The sequence below is a fragment of the Dromiciops gliroides genome, chromosome 2 (assembly GCF_019393635.1).
Source record: "Dromiciops gliroides isolate mDroGli1 chromosome 2, mDroGli1.pri, whole genome shotgun sequence".
In the NCBI taxonomy this organism is placed as follows: domain Eukaryota; kingdom Metazoa; phylum Chordata; class Mammalia; order Microbiotheria; family Microbiotheriidae; genus Dromiciops; species Dromiciops gliroides.
This window is the reverse complement of record NC_057862.1, coordinates 162,782,784-162,804,067: the sequence shown is the minus strand read 5'-3', so window position 1 is coordinate 162,804,067 and position 21,284 is coordinate 162,782,784. Positions and strand designations below refer to the sequence as shown.

The 21,284-nt window shown below is 36.8% G+C and overlaps 1 protein-coding gene across 3 annotated transcripts in view; it reads right to left on the bottom strand.

The window, feature by feature from the left end:
- Positions 1 to 21,284, bottom strand: part of DNAAF4 (dynein axonemal assembly factor 4) — a 76,723-nt gene that overhangs the window by 30,150 nt on the left and 25,289 nt on the right. For all 3 annotated transcript variants that reach the window (XR_006354665.1, XM_043981124.1, XM_043981125.1), the window contains 2 exons: positions 4,953 to 5,098; positions 4,120 to 4,229 (listed from right to left, as the gene is read on the bottom strand). Coding sequence is in view for 2 of the 3 variants with exons in the window: in XM_043981124.1 (XP_043837059.1) it covers positions 4,120 to 4,229; positions 4,953 to 5,098 (256 nt within the window). In the remaining variant the exon portion in view is untranslated. The remainder of the gene's footprint in view (positions 1 to 4,119; positions 4,230 to 4,952; positions 5,099 to 21,284) is intronic.

Below are 21,284 nucleotides of genomic sequence, written 5' to 3'. Positions count from 1 at the left end.
AAATCAAGAAGAACCAGGAAAATGAAATAATATAAATGGAAAGAATAATAACAAATAATATAACTCATGCTGTGTAATTATAATGACCATGCATGACCCTAAAATATATCTATGTACATACGTACATATATGTGTATATATAAAAAATATACTATTTTTTCCTCCTTTTCAGAAGTGAGGGGGGCTATGGATGTTGAACACTGAATATGATGTCAGATTTGATTGGTGTGTTAGTTAATTTTCTAAACTTTTTTCTTCCTTTTTTTTGTTCTTTTTTTTTTATAATGGATGGTTCTCTAGGTAGGGGAGAGGCATGGGAAATGGAGTGATATAGAAACAAAAAATACAAATTTTAAAACCTAAGAAAACATTTTGGGCTCAATCAACTCTTCAACACTTATAAAAATCACCCCTTTCCTAACTAGTGGAAGTATCAAGGTTTTAAAAATTCATATGCTCAAGAATGGTGATATCAGTTATAGAGTCCATTAAAGGGGGATAGCGATGAACATTTTGTCCTTGAAATAACTCAGAGGATCCCAAAGCCCTGTAATGGTTCCAGAAATACCCCTCCTAAATTCTGCACAGATTAAAACAGCTAGAAAGATTAGTTTGCTTTAAATTTCTATGAATCAGCAGTATCCCATAAGCTCTTCTATTTGCCAAGCCTCTATAAACTGAGAAAGACTATAAGGGTGACAGAATAGCTTAAAACCACCATGAGGATATTTTGTAAATATCAAGGCTAATTTTATTAAAATGCCAAAATGTTGCTCTTTTGAATATTTACTAGCTGTTTGCATGTATTCAGGATGAGTGGAAAGCTCACCGTAAAAAAAACAATTGATACTGTCATAGTTATTAACAGACTCTTGAAAGAATGCATTTCTACATTTGTTAGAAAAAATGAAAGAGATATTCATTTTATAGAAAATCTGTAAGGCATTGTAGATTCAGAAAAATTTCATTGCCCTGAATCTACTGCCTACTGCAGCAGTGAATGACACGCACACACATACACACGTTTATGTACATGTTTATATACACATGTATATGTGTACATATATTTCTTAAAAATAAATACGTAAAATTTGTGCTGAAATTCAACTTAAATAGCCAGCTCCTGTCCTTTAGCACTCATAAGTAGGAGTTTTAAAAACCAAATTGAAAAACTGTACTTACAACCCCCACATGAAGTTTTAATGGGTTAGGCCCCATAAAACTTCTCACATCATTTTTATTTGTTGTTCAGTCATCTTAGTCATATGAGACTCTTGTGACCCCCATTTGGGGTTTTCTTGGCAAAGAACTGAAGTAGTTTTCCATTTCCTTCTCTAGCTCATTTTATAGATGAGAAAACTAAGGCAAACTGGGTTAAGAGATTTGACCAGGGTCATACAGCTAGTAAGTGTCTGAGGCTAGATTTAAACTTAGGTCTTCTTGACTCCAGGGTTGGTACTCTATCCACTCTTGACATTACTCCTATGTTGACCTGATTTTCTGACCTGCGACTGGTTGATGATATTGTTTTGAACAATTATAAGGCACAATTGAAGTGTGTCAAAGCTTTCTATACACAGATACAAGCTTCCTTGTCTAGGGAACTGGAGGAATCTTAACATTCCATTCAATCTAATGAGTGGATATACATACACCAATGGAAATCCTCTCTGGACCTTCCCTGGAATGGTCCACAAGTTCTCCCTATCATTAATACTATTGTAAAATATCAAGTCCTTACAGATTGCGAGAAGGCATTGGCTCAAAAGAAAATGGAACAACCATCCTTTATTTCACCTGTAACATTGATAGTCAACCTGGTACTAACCAATATTGGTGAGCCAATTGCCCACTTCTGAGGAGGAATTTCTCTCCAGAGCAAAGACAGCATAACACAATGACTCTACTATGACTTCAAGACAAGAAATAAGGTGTTTACCTACCTTCTGGACATAGAAACAGTTAGTTATCCTTTGTTTATTTCTAAAAGGACTGATTTTCGAGAAAGATTAAAATTTTCAGAATGTGACCTACCTGATACTTTAGGATAGAAGATTATTACATCCTGATATAATTATAATTAATATAATAATAAATTAAACATCTTCAATTCTGGGTTTGTGTTTTAAAGTTCCTTATAATTCACAAAGTGGTTTCTCAATAATAGCCTTTACAAGGATATGATTCCACCAAAAGAGCCAGTTTCACTCTCAGGATTGGTAGAGACCTTTGGGGTCACAAGCAGACAGTCTGATAGCACCTTTTCTTCATGAGTGGTCACTCCTGCTGGCCTGTGCTAAAAATGGCTCTAAGAAAGCCAGCAAGGGAAATCTCAATGCTCCTTTAAGTTGTTACAAAGAAAAGAATCTGTAAATCATTTAAGGCAATCCTTTGGGTTGAAATGAAGCTTTAAATTACATGAAGATAACCATTTGATCAATATATAATGGCCTGAGACCATGAGAAGTTAGGGAAACACATGGTCAATCCTTTACTGGTGTAATATTAACTAATTAATATATGCTTATCCAAAACTGATCTCTATAGTTATAACAACAGTAATCAATTTTTTTTTGAAAAACACAAAGGGAACTGGAGAATCAGTGAAATTAAGGCTTCAAGGTGTTTTCAGGCTCCACCATGTGTGTACAAAATAGGGGAGAGGGATAAAAAGTGATAAACATGAACTAAAAGCCATTTGTTCTGAGAATGTAACAAGATACTAAAGCTATTTGCTTAGAAATTTGTAGCTATTAAGGTCTCACATCTGAGGATCCTTGAAACTACATGTTATGTCCTGTATTGTTAAAAATACAAAAGGTTCTTTGATTATTATTGCTTTGAGGTAAAAAACTCTTAACTGCACCATTTTATACATAGACACTAAAACAGAAATTATTGTCTAAATTCTTAAGGTCTAAAAGCTACCTGATCGTGTCTGTTACTTAGAGCTCTTTGACTACATGGTTTAGAACAGAGGTGTCAAAACACGTGACCCATGCAACACTCTTCAGTGTGGCTGATCCAGATTAAAATATAATTGGGAAATATTTAACAAAATCAGTTAAAATACAACATAGGTAATATTAATATGAGGTTGCCAAAGTTAATATGTGCCCACAGGGATCTTTATGTTTGGTTTAGTGCTGCTGTGCCCACACCCTTCCCTACTTCTATTTCAGTTTGACACCATTGGTCTAGGAAATCACTCCAACTTCATGATGCAAAATAGAATAAAAATGTGATCCTAATAACACAGAACACAGAAGCTCTTTTCTTTCTTCAGCAATTCTAGCAACAACAAAAAATGTTGACATACAGAAAAAAGTTCAGAAGTTGACAGCTTGTTAAAGTTAGTGTGTATATTTTAAACACTAAGCTATAAACAAAAACAGTTTATGGTTTCAAATACAACTGTTTTATAATCATTTTTGTTCTTGTCTATTTGAAATTTGTGTTCGCCCATGAATATTGTTTCTAATAATAATTTTTGGGGGCAGCTAGGTGGCACAGTGGATAAAACACCGGCCCTGGATTCAGGACTCCCTGAGTTCAAATCCAGCCTCAGACACTTGACACTTAACTAGCTGTGTGACCCTGGCAAGTCCACTTAACCCTCATTGCCCTGCAATAATAATAGATAATAATTTTAAAAGGCAACATCATAAATAAAACTCATGTAGGGTATAGCTGAAGTTATCTTTTAGGGCATAAATCCTACCGATAAGGGTGACTCTTCTAGAAGATGGATTGGAGCTGCTCTCAAGAGAGATTCTGGGATAATATACAAGAGGTTTGGGGCCTCTTGTGCCCATGGCATTGGTTTAGTATAAAAAAGAATTTTCTCAAGGGCAGGGACTGTTAAATTTTTTCTTTGTATATACAATGCCTGGCGTATAATAGGCTCTTAAATGCTTGTTGACTGAAAAAACTGAAGCACAGATATCTACCAATTATTAGAGAAATTGCTTAAACTGCATAATTCTACAAAGGTCTTTATATGTTACATATACTACAGTTTCTCCTCAACTAGGAATCAAAGTATTTGATTAATGGGATTATATTGCACAAAATCTTCAGGAAATTATTTTAAACCTCTCAAAGAGAATTCAAACTTACTTTCCTTTGTCCTTCAACCACTCTGGATTCTTTTCCTCTTCTTTTAAATCATGGAGTTCAGGAATATCTTCATTCATTATTCTTCGTGCCTCTGCCTGTTTACGTAACCACTGTCATAAGAAATAAATCTTGTGAATAATACTCCCATTTTGGTTTGGGTAGCAATACCTGTCAGATTTTCCCTTTTCCTTCTAATAAATATTATCTGATGGTGAGGGTGTTAACATTTTATTCTTCTGTTCCAAAAGAACTTTTCTACAAATATTTCTGATTGAGATTTAGAAATGTTATCATCACCGAGTCTAGTTTTCAGCCTTTATTAGGAATCAAAAATCATTCCTAATCAAATTGCATTTAAAAACAAAACTTTTAAAATGTAAGCCTTTCTGTTTGTATAATTATAGATCAGAAAACTTAAATCAAGGCTCTGGGTTTTTTGAGCAAGTACAGTTATATTATTTTGGAGATGACAAAAAAAAAAAAAAGGAAACATGCACTATTAGCAACTTTAACCTGCCTACCAAAAGCTCATCACAGATACTATACAAAACCAACATTTAGTAAAGTCAATAGTAAGCATAACCAATTTGCTTTTTCAAATAGCATGAATTAGTGGAGATCAAATATTATCTCACTAGCAATATGGTGACAAGAATCTACAAATTCTATTTACTCTCATCATTAAGAATCATTAATAAGCAGTTATTTCCTAGATTTAGCAAAGATATAAGAAATTCAGTACAAGTAGAGTTCTGATAAATGGTTGAAATAAGTTATTTATGAAACATTTTCCTTGAAGGTAATGGTCAACACAGATAATGAGTTATCTCTACCTCTTCTTCTTCTGCTACTTGAGATTCTCTGAGAGCAGTTGGGAAAACGCGAGGAGTAAACTGGATTTTAATATTGCCAACAGATCGAGGAGCAGGAACATAATCATCTTTTAGAGACTCAGAAAATATAGTTTTTGCACTGCTTCCTTCAAGAAGAACATTAACAAAATGACATTTAAAAATTTTTATCATTACATTTTATAATCAAGATAATTTACAAAAGCACCAGTGCTTTGAAGATATTAAAGGGGAAGAATTCCCAAATGTAACCAGTATAAATACGCCCAGGGTTCTTTTAATATTAAGAAATGTAAATGTGTACATCACATGTATTTTTTCCAATCAAATCAGCAACCACTTATTAAGCATCTATTACATTACACACATAGTCACCTGGGAAACTAAGACAAAAATGAGTATTCTTGTGTAATGCTTCTCACATATTTGAAGACTTTTATCATGTCTCCCCTAAGTCTACTCTTCTCAAGGCTAAACATCTGAATTGCTTTCAAGTGATCTTCATATGGCATATACTTAAATCACTCTTTAGTTTATTAATGCCCTTCCTAAAATTTGGTACACAGAACTGAAAATACCACTTCAGATATAGTCTGACCAAGGCAGAACCTGAGGCAAATTTCATTGTTCCAAAACACTATGCAGGGGGCAGCTAGGTGGCACAGTGGATAAAGCACTGGCCCTGGATTCAGGAGGACCTGAGTTCAAATCTGGCCTCAGACACTTATACTTACTAGCTATGTGACCCTGGGCAAGTCACTTAACCCTCATTGCCCCGTAAAAAAAACCCCACTATGCCTTCCTCATTGTAGCAAAAGATTGCAATAACTTTCTTGATTGCCAAAGCAGACAGCTCATTTTGAGCTTTTATTGAAATAGTTTTTAATTTTTTTTATTAACCTGTACTTGAAAAACACAAATTAACACAAACATTCCCATATACAAACACAAACAGGAAAAAGGATTACATATGAAATCTCAAATCTATAAAGCAGCTTGCTTTTTTCAAGCTTATAATAAATTAAATGTTAGTTTTAAAGTTGTCCTGCTTGTTTTTGGACCCCTAAAGACTTCCTTGTTTTCCTATTCTTTTTATTATTTGTAAAATGCTTCAATGACCCTCCTTGGGTTTGTTGGGTATTTTTTTTTTTTTTTGACATTACTATCATGGCCCATCTCCTCCTCAAACTCACTTCCTCCAAATTAAACAAAACAAAACAAAACAGCTTTGTGAGAAATAAGCAAAACAAATTTCCCCAGGCAGGTAGGTGAACCAGATAGAGCTACTGGTTTGGAGTCAAGAAGACCTGAATTTACATCTGGGCTTAGATACTCATTGGCTGTGTGACGACCCCACACCCCCACTCTCCTCCCCAGCAAAACACTTAACCTTTGTCTCAATTTCCTCAATGGTAAAATAAAAATGATAATAGCACCTACATCTCAGGTGTGGTAGGAGGACCAATGAGTTAATATTTGTAAAGTACTTAGCACAGTGCTTGGCACATAGTAAGCACTTAATAAGTGCTTGTTTCTGCTTTCCTTCAAATAAAATTTGATTTAAGAGGTTTGATTTCTTTGGTTTCTGTTATTTGCTGCTTCCACATATATATTTGCATATGAATACAAGCAAAAAGAAAAATTGTTTCTGTCCTAAGGAAAAAAAAAAAGAGGCAGGTAGGTGATGTTGTGAATAGAGTGCTGAACCTGGAGTCAGGAAAACCTGAGTTCAATTCTGATCTGATACTTATTAATTGTGTGACCTTGGGAAGTCACTTAATCTCAGTCCATCTTACTTTCCTCAAAATGGGGATAATAATAGAACCTGCCCCTGAGGTCATTGTGAGGATCAAATGAGAAATTTGTAAAGTGCTTAGAACAGTGCTGGGCACGTAGTGTTGTTCAATCATTTCAGTAATGTCCAATTCTTGGTAACACCACTTGAGTTTTCTTGTCAGAGATATTGTAGTGTTTGCTAGTTTTTTCACCAGCTCATTTTACAGATGAGGAAACAGACAAAAAGGGTTGAGTGACTGTCCAGGGTCACACAGCTAGTAAGTTTCTGAGGACAGATTTGAACTCACATCTTCCTGACTCCAGGTCCAGCACATTCCATTGCATCACCTAGCTGCCCTGGCACATAGTAGGTGCTTAATAAATACTTGTTTCCTTCCATCTTTCCACAGTACCCATGTACAAAAATGTACCCTTCCTCTCAGGTCCATCATTTCTTTGTCAGGAAGTTAGTAGCATGCTTCAGTGTTAGTCTTCTGGAGATGTGGTTGATCATTGTGTTGATTAGTTGTTGTTTTGTTTTGTTTTGTTTTGTTTTAGTGAGGCAATCGGGGTTAAGTGACTTGCCCAGGGTCACACAGCCAGTAAGTGTTAAGTGTCTGAGGCCGGATTTGAACTCAGGTACTCCTGACTCCAGAGCCGGTGCTCTATCCACTGTGCCACCTAGCTGCCCCTGGTGTACACTTTTTAGTGACTTTGGGGATATAATTCCAAATTGCTCTCCTGAATGGCTGGACTGTTTCATAGCTCCAACAACTAAGTATTAGTATATTTATTTTCTCACATACCCTCCATTTTTGTCATGTTTGTCAGTCTGGTTATGAGATGGAACTCCCGAAGATGTTTTAATTTACAATTCTTTTATTGTTAGTGATCTAGAGCATTTTTTCATATTGTTGCTAGCTTGGCTTTCTTCCCCTGAGAACTATGTAGTCATATCTTTTGATCATTTATCTATTGGGGAATGGCTCTTGTTATTATATATTAGAATTAGTTCCCTACAGATATATAGTATAATAGATCTTTATCTGAGAAATTTGCTGCAAAGATTTTTTCCAAGTTAACTGTTTCCCTTCTAATTTTTAATCTTCATTGATTTTGCTTGTACAGAAATATTTGAATATAAGCAATTAAAATTAGTAATTTTTATGTTCCCTCCTGATTCTCCTCTTACATTTCTTGCTGCTCTTTCCCACTTTCCTATGTGGGATCTTTATCCATGCCATGCCCATTAACTGTGGGTATCCCACAAAGATGTATCCTGGGTACTCTTCTTTTCTTTCTCTATACCAGGGGTTTCAAACCTAAGATTGATAGGTCCCTAAGACATCTATGGATAGATTCCAGGTCGTTCATTAATTTTTTTTTTTTTGTGAGGGCACATTGGGGTTAAGTGACTTGCCAGGGTCACACAGCTAGTAAGTGTTAAGTGTCTGAGGCCGGATTTGAACTCAGGTACTCCTGACTCCAGGGCCGGTGCTCTATCCACTGCGCCACCTAGCTGCCCCCGTTCATTAATTTTTAAAATATTTTGGGGGGCAGCTAGGTGTCACAGTGGGTAAAGCACCGGCCCTGGATTCAGGATGACCTGAGTTCAAATCCGGCCTCAGACACTTGACACTTACTAGCTGTGTGACCCTGGGCAAGTCACTTAACCCTTACTGCCCCACCAAAAAAAAAATAAATGAAATATTTTGACAAACTGAATTTCAATATAATTGGTTTTCTTCATAATCCTCTGTATTTTATGTTATGCACCTAAAAATATTATCCTGAGAATTTTTCCATAGGTTTCACCAGACCACCAAAGGGGTCTATGATATCAAAAAAATGGTTAAGGGGCAGCTAGGTGGCACAGTGGATAAAGCACCGGCACTGGATTCAGGAGGTCCCAAGTTCAAATCTGGCATCAGACACTTGACACTTACTAGCTGTGTGACCCTGGACAAGTCACTTAACCCTCATTGCCTCACAAAAAAAAAAATGGTTAAGAACCCATGCTCTAGGGTAGAACCAAGATGGCCAAATAATGGCAGTCGCCCAGCTGAACTCTCCCAATATTCCTTTCCAAACAACTTTAAAATAATACCTCAAAGAAATTTTGGAGCACCAGAGCCAACAAAGTTTGGGTGAGATATTTTTCTGGCTTAAGAAAATTTAAAAGGTAGAAGAAGTCTATAACACCAAAGGGAAGATCAGGTGAAGGTCTGTGTGGAGTATACACAGGCTGTGGCAGCAGCAACAGAAGTAACTTTGGGAACTCTCAGTTCAGAGACCCCTCAGAAGGAGTCGGACAACTGCTTAGAAAGAGATTACAGGGGATTGTTTGCTGGCACTGGGTACAGGTGGTGCAGTTCTGGGTGGTGGTTCCAGGGTGGAGTGGAATGGTTGGGCACAAGGGAGCAGGGACCCTATTCACAATGCCAAAGTAAAAAGGAGCACGAGTGTCTGCAACTGCAGGGAAGCAGGGACCCTTCCTTGGTAAAGATCAGAGCATAGAACAAGAAAGCAGTAACCACATATCTCTGAGGATTACACCCCCTTGGTAGCACCAAAAACTTGCAGACCCCCAGAACTAGGTTTGAAAATAGCAGCATAAAGAAGTCTAAGCTTGGCATAGTGTCTCTCTAACCCACAGGTGAGTAAAATCCAACATTATCATTAAATTCAAAGTCAAGGAATAGGCTGGAAAAATGAGCAAACAACAAGAACAAAAAAAATTTGACCATAAAAGGCTACTTACAGTTTCAATGAAGACCAAGACATGTAATGGAATTTATTAATTTGATCATTGACAATGCTATGCTAAGGTTGAGTAAAAATCCAGCTTTCCAGACCAGAGTCCAGAATCCAGTTTTTCCAGACCAGAATCCAGACCAGAGTCGAGAATCCAGTTTTCCAGACCAGAATTCAGTTTCCTCCTGATGACATCTTACCACTTCAAGAAGACAAGAGAACTCAGAGACTTTATATGAACTGTTTTGTTTTGTTAGTTTTTACTGTCTCCTTTCTGTTATAATATACACTATCTGTAACATGGACTCTCTGCAGAGGTTCTCCCTTTGCAAGACTAATGTCAAAGCGTCAGTTCATGAGGACAAAAAACTGCCCCTCTGGACAAAACTTTCCTCTCTTCCTTTTCTATATTGTTGTTCACATATTATTAGTTAGCAATAGTTATTATATTGTTTTTACTGTTCCGTCAAGGAAAGACTTCGTTTCTTGAGGAATCAAAGGGGGGAATGTGGTAAAAAGTTTTTAACAATTGGTTAGTGAATACGGAAAGACGCCAGTTTTTAAAGGACCACCCTTTCAGGGAGGAGACCGATGGCCGTGCATGAGCTACGCACGCCAGTCTGGCTGCTGAGCAGTCCACTTCCAGGGTGCGAGCTTAAAAGGCAAGGAGAGAACGGAAGTGGGAGGTCTTTTCGGCTCTCCTTGTTCACTGGCTGTGCGGCTCAGACAGACGCTGACTGGAGTTGGACTTGGCCCGGCTCGCCATTAGCAGCACATGCTTGACACGGCTCTCCCCCCCAAAGGTGGCCTTGGGTTTTTGGTGAGTTTTATACGGAATATAGACTAAACTTAGACTTAAGACTATTTGTTTTGTATTTCTACTTTCCTATCCCTCTAATCAACATCACCTTGTAATTTCCGAACAATAAATGCTCTAACTAGAGATCAGAGGCTTCTTTAACTTACTGATCTGGGAGATAAAATAAGGTAAACAATTAAAAGGGGAGGTTAATGCTCTAGTATCAAATTTTAAATCTCACAGACATAAACTCAGAAGAAGACAACAATGTGAAAACAGATAACCACCACCCACCAACCAAAAAAAAAAGCCTCAAAGAAAAATGCTAATTGGACACAAGCCCAAAAAGAATTCCTAGAGGGGTTAAAGAAAGAGATGAGAGGTAGAGGCAAAATTGAGAAAAGAAATGAGAGTGATGCAAGAAAACTGTAAAGAGAGAATTAACAGCTTGGGCAGCCAGGTGGCACAGTGGATAGAGTGCCAGGCCTAGACTCAAGAGGACTCATCTTCCTGAGTTCAAATCTTGCCTCGGATACTTACTAGCTATGTGACCCTGGGCAGGTCACTTACCTCTGTTTGCCTCAGTTTCCTCAAATGTAAAATGAGCTGGGGAAGGAACTGGTAAACAAACCCAGTATTTTTAAAAAGAAAACCCTAATGGGGTCAGAAAGAGTTAGACATGTCATAAATCTCTGTACAACAATAAAAAAGAAGCACAAAAAATACCGAAGAAAATAACATCTTAAAAACCAGAGTTGGTCTAATGGTAAAAAAAAAAAAAAAAAAAAAAAAAGGCACAAAAATTCACTGAAAAAAAGAACTCCTTAAAAAGACAATTTGGTCAAATGGAAAGAAGAGATACAAAAGCTCACTGAAGAAGATAATTCCTTAAAAATTAGAATTGGTCAAGTGGAAGCTAATGACTCCATGAGATTTCAAGAAACAACAAAACAAAATCCAAAGAGTAGGGGGAAAAAAGAAGAAAATGTGAAATATCTCATTGGAAAAACAACTGATCTGGAAAATAAATCCAGGAGAAATCATTTAAGAATTATTAGACTACCTGAAATGATCAAAGAAAGAGTTTAGACATAATATTTCAAGAAATTATCAAGGAAAACTGCCCTAGTATCTTAGATCCAGAGAGTAAAACAAATTCTAAGAATTCACATAGATGGAGCCAAGATGACAGAGAAAAGGCTAGGATGAGCTCTCTGCCAAGCCCCTCTAAATACTTTTTTTTTTTGGTGTGTATAGGGTCTTTCTTTTTTTTTTTTAATGTATGAGGTATTTTATTTTTTCCATTACATGTAAAGATAGTTCTCAACTTTTGTTTATACATGCTTTACAATTTCAGATTTTTCTCCCTCCCACCCCTCCCTCCCCCCTCCCCTAGACAGCAGGTAATCTGATATAGGTTATATCTATATATCTCTATACATATACATATATATATATATATACACACACACATATATATATACACATAATAACATTAATCCTATTTCTGCACTAATCCTGTTACAAGAGAAAGAATCAGAGCAGTGATGCAAAACCTCAAAATAGAAAGAAAAAAAAAACCCAACAGCACCCAAAACAAAAGAAATAATATGGTTCAATCAGCATCTATACTCCACAGTTCTTTCTTTCTTTTTTTTTTTTCTTGGATTTGGAGATCCTCTTCTATCATGGGTTCCCTCTAAATACTTTTAAATAGTGACTCAAAACAAATTGTAGAGGGGCAGAACCCACAAAAACGGAGTGAAATAATTTTCCAGTCCAAGACATTTTAGAAGGTTGGCAGGAAAGGTCTATCCTGCTGGGATGAGAGTGGAGCACAGCAGGCTGCTCCAGCACAGAGTACATCTCAGCAAATCAGGAGGTCTTGACAGCAACTGCATCAGTGGGAGCAGTGGTGGTTTCCCAACCTCTCAGCCCACAGGCAGTCAAACAATTGGTCAGGAAAAGATTACAGGGGTCTCTTTGCTGGCACCAGTGCAGGACTCTGTTCTATTGCCCATACCTGGATCTGGGTCACAGTCCTGAGTTTTAGTTCCAGGAAAAGGAAGAGCACTAGTACACCAGAGCTTGCCATCTAAGGGGAGCAGGGGCCGTGGTCATAGTTCCAGGGTGGAAAAGAGTGCTTCTGGTTCCTCAAAGACCAGTTCACAGCACAGGAGAGAAATAAACACACCTCTCCCTAGTTCATACAACCTTGGAAGAACCAAAAATTTACAGACCCCTAGAATGATCTCTGAAAATAGCTGTGCAAAAAACCTAAGCTTGGTACGGTGTCCCCTGCATTCCAGAAGAAGAGCCCCACTTTAGCTTAGAGTTAAAAGTCAAGAAATAGGCTAGAACATGAGGAAACAGTAGAAAAAGAACCTGACCACAGAAATTTACTATAGTGACAAGAAAGATCAAAACACAAACTCAAAACAAGACAACAAAGTGAAAACTCCTACATTCAAAGCCTCAAAGAAAAATATGAATTGATCTCAGGCCATTGAGGATCTCAAAAAGGATTATAAAAATCAAATAAGAAGGGGGGCGGCTAGGTGGCGCAGTGGATAGAGCACCGGCCCTGGATTCAGGAGTACCTGAGTTCAAATATGGCCTAAGACACTTGACACTTACTAGCTGTGTGCCCCTGGGCAAGTCACTTAACCCCCATTGCCCCGCACACACAAACACACAAAAAAATCAAATAAGAAATGTAGAGAAAAATTGGGAAGAGATATGAAAGTGATACAAGAAAATCATGAAAAAAGAGTCAGCAGCTAGGTAAAGGAGGCACAAAAAATACTGAAAAAAAAAATACTTTAAAAACTAGAATAGGCCAAATGGTAAAAGTGGCACAAAATTACAATGAAAAAAACTCCTAAAAACCAGAATTGGCCAAAATGAAAAAGAGGTACAAAAATCCACTAAAGAAAAAAACTTAAAAAGTAGAATTGTTCAAATGAAAAAGGAGGCACAAAAGCTCAATGAAGAAAATAATTCCTTAAAAATTAGAATTGGGCAAGTAGAAGCTAATAACTTCATGAGACACTGAGAAACAATAAAACAAAATAAAAAGAATTTTAAAATAAAAAAATGTGAAATATCTCATTGAAAAAACAACTAACCTGGAAAATAGATTCAGGAGAGATAATTTAAGGATTATTGGACTACCTGAATGCTATGATCAAAAAAAGATTTCTTTTAAGAAATTATCAAGGAAAACTGCCCTAATATCCTAGAACAAGAGGGTAAAATAGAAATTAAGAGAATCTACCAAAAGCAAAACAAAGAAATAAACAATAAAAAAAATCTACCAATCACTTCCTGAAAGACATCCCAAAATAAAAAGTCCTAGGAATATGACAGCCAAATGCCAGAACTCCCAGGTCAAAGAGAAAATACTGTAAGTAGCCAAAAAGAAACAATTCAAATGTCATGGAGCCATAATCAGGATAACACAAGATTTAGCAGTTTCTACATTAAAGGATCAGAGGGCTTAGAATATGATATTCTAGAAAGCAAACAAGCTAGGATTACAATCAATAATCACCTACCCTGCAAAACTGAGTATAATCCTTCAGGGGAAAAATGAATATTCAATGAAATAGAGAACTTTCAAGCATCCCTCATGAAAAGACCAGCGCTAAAGCATAAAAAAATAAAAAGGAAAGAGAAATCATAAGGAATTCAATAAGGTTAAATTGTTTACATTCCTACATGGGAAATAAAACTTTTCTCATTATTAGAATTAGTTAGGAGTATACATAGAAAACACAGGTGTGAATTGAATGTGATGCGATAATTATCAAGAAAAATAAAATTAAGGGGTGAGAAGAATGTGCTGGGAGAAGGGGAAAAGAAGAGGTAAAATGGAGTAAATTATCTGACATGAAAGAGGCTACAAGGGAGAAAGATCAAAGGGCTGGGTAAGGAAGGAAGCCTTTCTCTGGGGAAAATCTTTATATTTTTTGACTTACAAAAGACAAGGGAATCCTCCTCAAAATTTCACTTTGGGATCCTAAGAGTGTATGTTTATTTCCATTGCTGGAGGAGTTATGGATTAAGATGAGTGGGGGGGGGAGGGCGGCAGCTAGGTGGCATAGTGTATAAAGCACAAGCCCTGGATTCAGGAGGACCTGAGTTCAAATCCAGACTCAGACACTTGACACTTACTTGTTGTGTGACCCTGGGCAAGTCACTTAACCCTCATTGCCCCACCTCCCCTCCAAAAAAAGAAAGAAAGAAATGACAAATGCTGGAGGGGATGAGAGAAAATTTGTATAATAATCAACTGTTGGTAGAGTTGTGAACTGGTCCAACCATTCTGGAAAATGATTTAGAACTATGCCCAAAGGGCTATAAAACCCTTGACACAGCAATACGATTAATGGGTCTTTATACCAAAGAGATCAAAGAAAAAGAAAAATGACATATGTGAAAAAATATTTGTAGCAGCAATTTTTGTGGTGGGAAAGAATTGGAAATCGAAGTGATGCTCGTCAATTGGGGAATGGTTGAATAAGTTGTGGCATATGATTGTGATAAATGATGAGGGAGGCAGTTTCAGAAAAACATAGCAAGACCTATATGAACTGATGCAAAGTGAAGAGAGAAGAACTGGGAGATCATTGTACATAGTAACAGCAATGTTGTAATGATAATCGACTATGAAAGACTTGGCTATTCTAATCAATACAGTGATCCAACATAATTCCAAAGGACTAATGATGAAAAAATATCAACCTTCAGAGAGAGAACTTATGTACTCTGAGTGCAAACTGAAACATCATTTTTTCACTGTATTTTTCTTGCTTTTTAAAAAATATGGCAATGATGGAAATACGTTTCGCATGTTTTTACATGTATAATTGGTATCATATTGCTTGCCTTATGAGTGGGCATGGGAAGTTGTGGGAGGGAGGAAGAGAATTTGGAACTCAAAATTTTAAAGGAAAAGAATGTTTAATAAATAAATAATAATAGTAAAAAGAACCCATGCTCTAAACTAACTTGGTTAATGATCACCTCAGCTCCAATGGGTTCAATTATCATCTCTATGCAGATGAGTCCTAGCTCTATATACCTAGCTCTACTCTCTCTCCTGAGTTCCAATTTTGTTTTGCCAACTCTTTTATGGACATCTCAAATTGTATGTCCCATAGGCATTGCAAAATAAAAATCTCTTCTCCTCTCATCTGTAATGTGATTTTTTAAAAAATTGGTCATGTATCCTTTTTTTGTGGTCTATGGCTTGAGTTGTTCATAAATACCTAGTTTCTGCCAGACTGTTTTCCAACTCAGTTTCTGTTGAACTATGAGTTCTTACCCTAGGATCTTTACATCTAGGATCTTTGGATTTATCAAATGTCAGGCTACTGTCCACATTTGCTTTTGTATGTTGTGTTCTACCTCTTGACCTTGTCTTCTCCATTACTTAACCAGTATGAAATCATTTGAAGATTACTGCTTTGTAGAATATATACTTTGAGGGCAGCTAGGTGGTGCAGTGCATAGAGTACTGGCCCTGGATTCAGGAGGACCTGAGTTCAAATCCAGCCTAAAGACACGACACTTACTAGCTGTATGACGCTGGGCAAGTCACTTAACTCTCATTGCCCTCCCCCCCCAAGAAAAAAAAAGAATATATACTTTGAGATCTGGTATGCTGGCCTATCATGCTTTTCTCATTATTTCTTTTAAGTGTCTTTCTTTTGTCCCTCCAGATGAATATGATTATTTTTTTAGTTCTATAAAGTAATCCTTTGCAGTTTCATTGAACTACCCTCTAATAAGTAAATTAATTTAGGTAGTATTATAATTTTTGTTATATTGGCATGGCCTAGTAATGAACAAAATATTTATCCAATTAACTAATTAATTGTTTGTCTTTAATAGAGTCTTTTGTAGTTCTATTCATATAGTACCTATGTGAGATTTGGTAGTAGACTTCCAAATGTTTTCTATATTCTATAATCATTTTGCATGGATTTTTTTTCTGTTTCTTCCTGATAAGTTTTGTTGGTAGTATACAGAAAAACTAATGATTTATATAGGTTTATTTCATATATTATTACTTTTCTGAAGTTATTGTTTCAATTAATTTTTAATTGAATCCTTAGGATTCTCTAAATAGGTCATATCATCTATAAAAAGCAAGAATTTTACTTCCTTTTTGTGTACCCCCTTTATTTTTCTTCTTTTATTGTTATTAAATAATACTGGTAATAATGGGTATCTTTGCTTTATACCTGATCTCAACATAAAGGCCTCTAGATTTTCTATACATATAATGTATATGTGAAATTTAAAATTCTAAATGTAGGTTCTAATCTGTCCCCAGGTTTGGGGGAAAACTGGCTAAAATCACTGATAAATGAGTTTAGATTTTTAAAGGGTTTATTAAAAGATATAAGATAGTAAAGAAAAAAAAAGATTGGGAACAGATTTCTTATAGCATGGAAATTCTAGCCTTCCTAAACCTCCCACTTCTGAAGTCCTCCCACCAAGCCTATGTCTTGAACTAAAAGAGAGCCTCAACCCTCAGCCAGCATCCGCTTCCTACTTCGTGTTCTCCTCCCAGGAATGGGAGGTTCTTCAAGCTGATTGGCTAGCGTCATTCAAATTCATTGGTTCACTGGACCCGAAGGTGGTCTTGAGTTAAGTTCAAAGTTTTTAGCTTCTGAGAACAATACCCTCTTAAGGTCCCACCCATAGCTCTCTTCTTGCTCCTCACAAAGGTGGAAATCTCAGTCTCCCCTAGGGAGGGGTAGGCCAGATCCCAAATCTGATATCTATTCATGCTACAAATGAGCCACCTGCCTATGCATTAGGTAGTAACCACACATCTTATACAAGAAAGGTTAAAGCAAACCCTAAATTCAAGGAACTCTCATTTTAATAGGAGAGATATGTAAATACCTAGGTACATACAAAATACATATAGAGTAGATGGGAAATAAACTCAAGAAGGGAAAGCTGGAGTGAGTGGGAAAGGACTATGAGAGAAGATGGGATTTGAGCTAAGACTTGAAAGAAGCTAGGGAAACAAGAAAGTAGAAATGATGAGGGAAAACATTCCAGACATAGGAGATAGCCAGTACAAAGGCATAGAGATGGAGATGGAGTGCTACATGAAAAAATAATCTATGTAAAGCACTTTGCAAACCTTAAAGTGCTATATAAATGCTAGCTACCACTACTACTGTTAGTAGTACTATTATTATTGTGAGGAATAAATAGGCCTAAAAAGATTCCTTAAACATGGTTTATCTGGATCTGTCTGTCCTCAATTCTCAAAGTGGATACTACTGATAACTAATTGGAGATTCTGGTAGGATATCAATGGGAAAATAGGAAGTGCAAAGTCCTTTGCACCTTTTGAAGTTCACAGATTATTCTCTGGCCAAAATAGGTAGAGCAAAGAGATATAGTCAAGGTAGAAACCTCTCCTTACCTCCCTTGGGTGTTCATTCTCAGTGATGTGTTAGAAAGCCACACATCTTCCACTTCCTGGGATGAATCTCGGTTCAATTTTCTTGATAAATTTACAGATGATCTCTGGGGAGTGGCCAAGTTTCCTTGACCTATCTTTACTCCATAGCCAGCAGTCTTCTTACCCAGGAAGAAGTCTCTGTCTCTGTAGTCTTATCTTAGAAGTTCATTCCTCCATGCTGGCCACCTTCTCTGGCACTGAAGAGTTTCTCAAGGGGACTTCTTACTGAGAAAGTGCCTAGGTACTTGCTTACTCCTTAATGCTCCTGATTCTCCCAGGATTCTCCATCATGCCTTCTCTCCCTCCTTCTTTTTCAGTTCTTTTTTTATATATAGTCTTCTTCCATTAGAATGTAAGCAAGTAGAGACTTGTAGCTTTCTTTTTGCTTGTAAATGTATTCTCAGTGTATAGCACAGTGCCTGAGCACATAGCAAGTGCTTAAATGCTGTTGACTATCTGAATAAGATTCTTTTGCAAATACTCCAGTATAAAAGCCTTTTTCCACTTAGTTTAAGGCCAATGAATTGATTCGGTATCTTATCACTTATGTTAAGAGGGGTGGGGTTGATAAATCAATCATCTCCTCCTAACAATTGATTCTAGGGTGTTGTTGAGTCCTTTGAGTTGTGCCAGATTCTCTGTGACCCCAGTTTGGGTTTTCTTGGCAAAAATACTGAAGTGGTTTGCCATTTACTTCTCTAGCTCATTTTACAGATGGAGAACTGAGGTAAACAATGTTAAGTAACTTGCCCAGGTCCACACAGCTCATAGGTGTCTTGGGGCTGAATTTGAACTCAGGTCCTATCTGATATGGGGATGGATTTAATTGATCAAATTGATAGTGAGGTGTCCCAAAGAATTACAAGACTCAGTGACTCAGTTCCTAAGTTTTATTAAAAAACTGCTATGTTCACAGGGAGAACACCCAGAAGAGAAACGTGTCTCAAATAGGGAGATGAAAATCATTATATTTATAGTGAGAAATGTATATTATTTCCTCATTATCTTAGTCTCCTCCTTGTGGGAGGTTCAAATCCTATTTTGGAATTCTTAGGGTGCTAAGACATCCCGTGAGGTGGGTACCTTTCTCACTAGGGGTGTGTTTTGGGGGTTTAAATGTCATAAGGTGAACCTAAGGACACATTTGGTCTTTCTGTGCATGTTCCTAAAACATGTTTAGACTTGTCAGACCCCAAGGGTCTCTCTGTTTAGGATATGTCTTTACTTTAAGATCTGGTTTCTAGGTATGTTTTCTGTTTCTTGTCATCTAGGATTATTAATCCCTGGCTACTGTTTCCTTAGGCTTCTGTTGATAGTGTTTGTTGATAAGGACTCAGGTCTTAGTTTCTCTGTTAACCCTTCTGGCATTCTCCATCATATCCACTACACTACCTAGCTGCCCCTTATTCTAGGGTACTGTATTTGAAAATCACTTTCCCTGCAAAAAGTAACTAGGATATATAGGTTTCTACATTTTAAAAGTTGATCTCACCAACTGGCTGAGAGAGTAGGGCATGGGGAAGAAATGTAGATTAGTGACTAGTTTACATTGAAAAAACACAAAAGGACAATATGTAGAAATTTAGCAATGAAGTTTCCTTAAGATTAACTATAAACAATTTTCCAGCCCTGCAGGTTTCAGTCCCTATGGCTGATTTCATCACAAAATAATATATTAACAAGGATACCTCAATAATATATTAACAAGAATTATGAAACATAAAAATGTTAATGGAACTAAAATAATATTTAATATTCCAAATTCATAAAATTTAAACTCAACTGTGTTTTTGGTTTTTTTTAAAGTGAGGCAATTGGGCTTAAGTGACTTGCCCAGGGTCACACAGCTAGTAAGTGTTAAGTATCTGAGGCCAGATTTGAACTCCTGACTCTAGGGCCGGTGCTCTATCCACTGTGCCATCTAGCTGCCCCTTAAACTCAACTGTTAATGGAAAGGTATTTTCTTTCAGCTACTCTGTACATTCCAAGGTCAAAGAAAAAAGGAAATGAGTTATAACTTTAATGCCTAAAACTTTAGCTTTACTTTCATTTCTCTTGGTCTTGCACTTTTTATGCAAGCAAAGCAATGAATTCCACATTTCTAATCTTTACAAGAATAAATGTTTGCTACTGCTAATATCAACACTATCTTTTGAAACCTAGTCAGGAAACATATTTTCCATCATTACTTAAAAAATATTTACATTTTTTTAGAGAAAAAGTACTTATGACATTTTTTTCTGGAAATTTTCTGGGTCTTCATAGTAGTATATGAAGTAAAACTTTGATTAAGAAAAGAATGGGCAGGGCAGCTAGGTGGTGCAGCAGATAAAGCACCGGCCCTGGATTCAGGAGTACCTGAGTTCAAATCCGGCCTCAGACACTTAACACTTACTAGCTGTGTGACCCTGGGCAAGTCACTTAACCCCAATTGCCCTGCAAAAAAAAAAAAAAAAGAAAGAAAAGAATGTGGAGAGGGAGGTGTAACAATTGGAGTGATGCCACCTGCTGGAGAGTTACTGTAGGAAAGCTCCACCATGAGAAGGCATCTGAGGGCAAGCCATGTGGCTTTTCCTTGGCGTAAGGAAGTGATGTTTGCTCGTGGGTACTGTCTATCAAAGCTACCAGCCAATCAGCTTAGAGCTGTGTCTGCATGTGGATGGGATGTTCCCAGTTTCACAGGAGGCTTGTGGGACAAAGAAGGGGCAAGGCTTGCTCTCTCATTCTTTTTCCACAAGGACCTAGGGCGGAGTGGGACAGGAGCTGGAGACATTGGCTACCTGAGATAGATAGCTGAATCTAGGCCTCTTTCTCTCTCTCTTCACCAAATTCTTATTCTCCTTAATAAATGCTTAAAAGTCTAACTCTTGCTAAAGCTTATAATTTATTGGTGACCACTCATTAGATAGTTTAGACAGACTAGCTAGAATTTTAGCCCCCTACAGAGGCCTAGTTAACTCAGGTTAAAAAAATTGTTTCAACTCTGATTGAAAAGGTTTTTTTGGTTTTTTGGTTTTTTGCGAGGCAATGGGAGTTAAGTGACTTGCCCAGGGTCACACAGCTAGTAAGTGTCAAGTGTCTGATGTCAGATTTGAACTCAGGTCCTCCTGAATCCAGGGCCAGTGCTTTATCCACTGTGCCACCTAGCTGCCCCCGGAAAAGGTTTTTTTTATTATACATTTTCTTTACAATGAATTATGGATGATCCAAGATTTTGTAGTACTTAATGGTTAGAGTTGTAAAATTTATTTATAGACTGTATAGGAAACTTAGCTGAATATTTACTAGCCCTAGATCATATTTTATAAGTTTTTCCTTAAAAAAAAAAAACTAACAAAACCAACAAACTATGACCTATTTTGTAGTGACTTTTTTTTAAACCTCAAGATAGAATGTACCCATTGGGGGGAAATTTTTAGTTAAATAAAGGTTCTACATAGTTGCATTTAAGTTAATTAAAATTTTATTCTATTAGGGAATAATCTTAAAG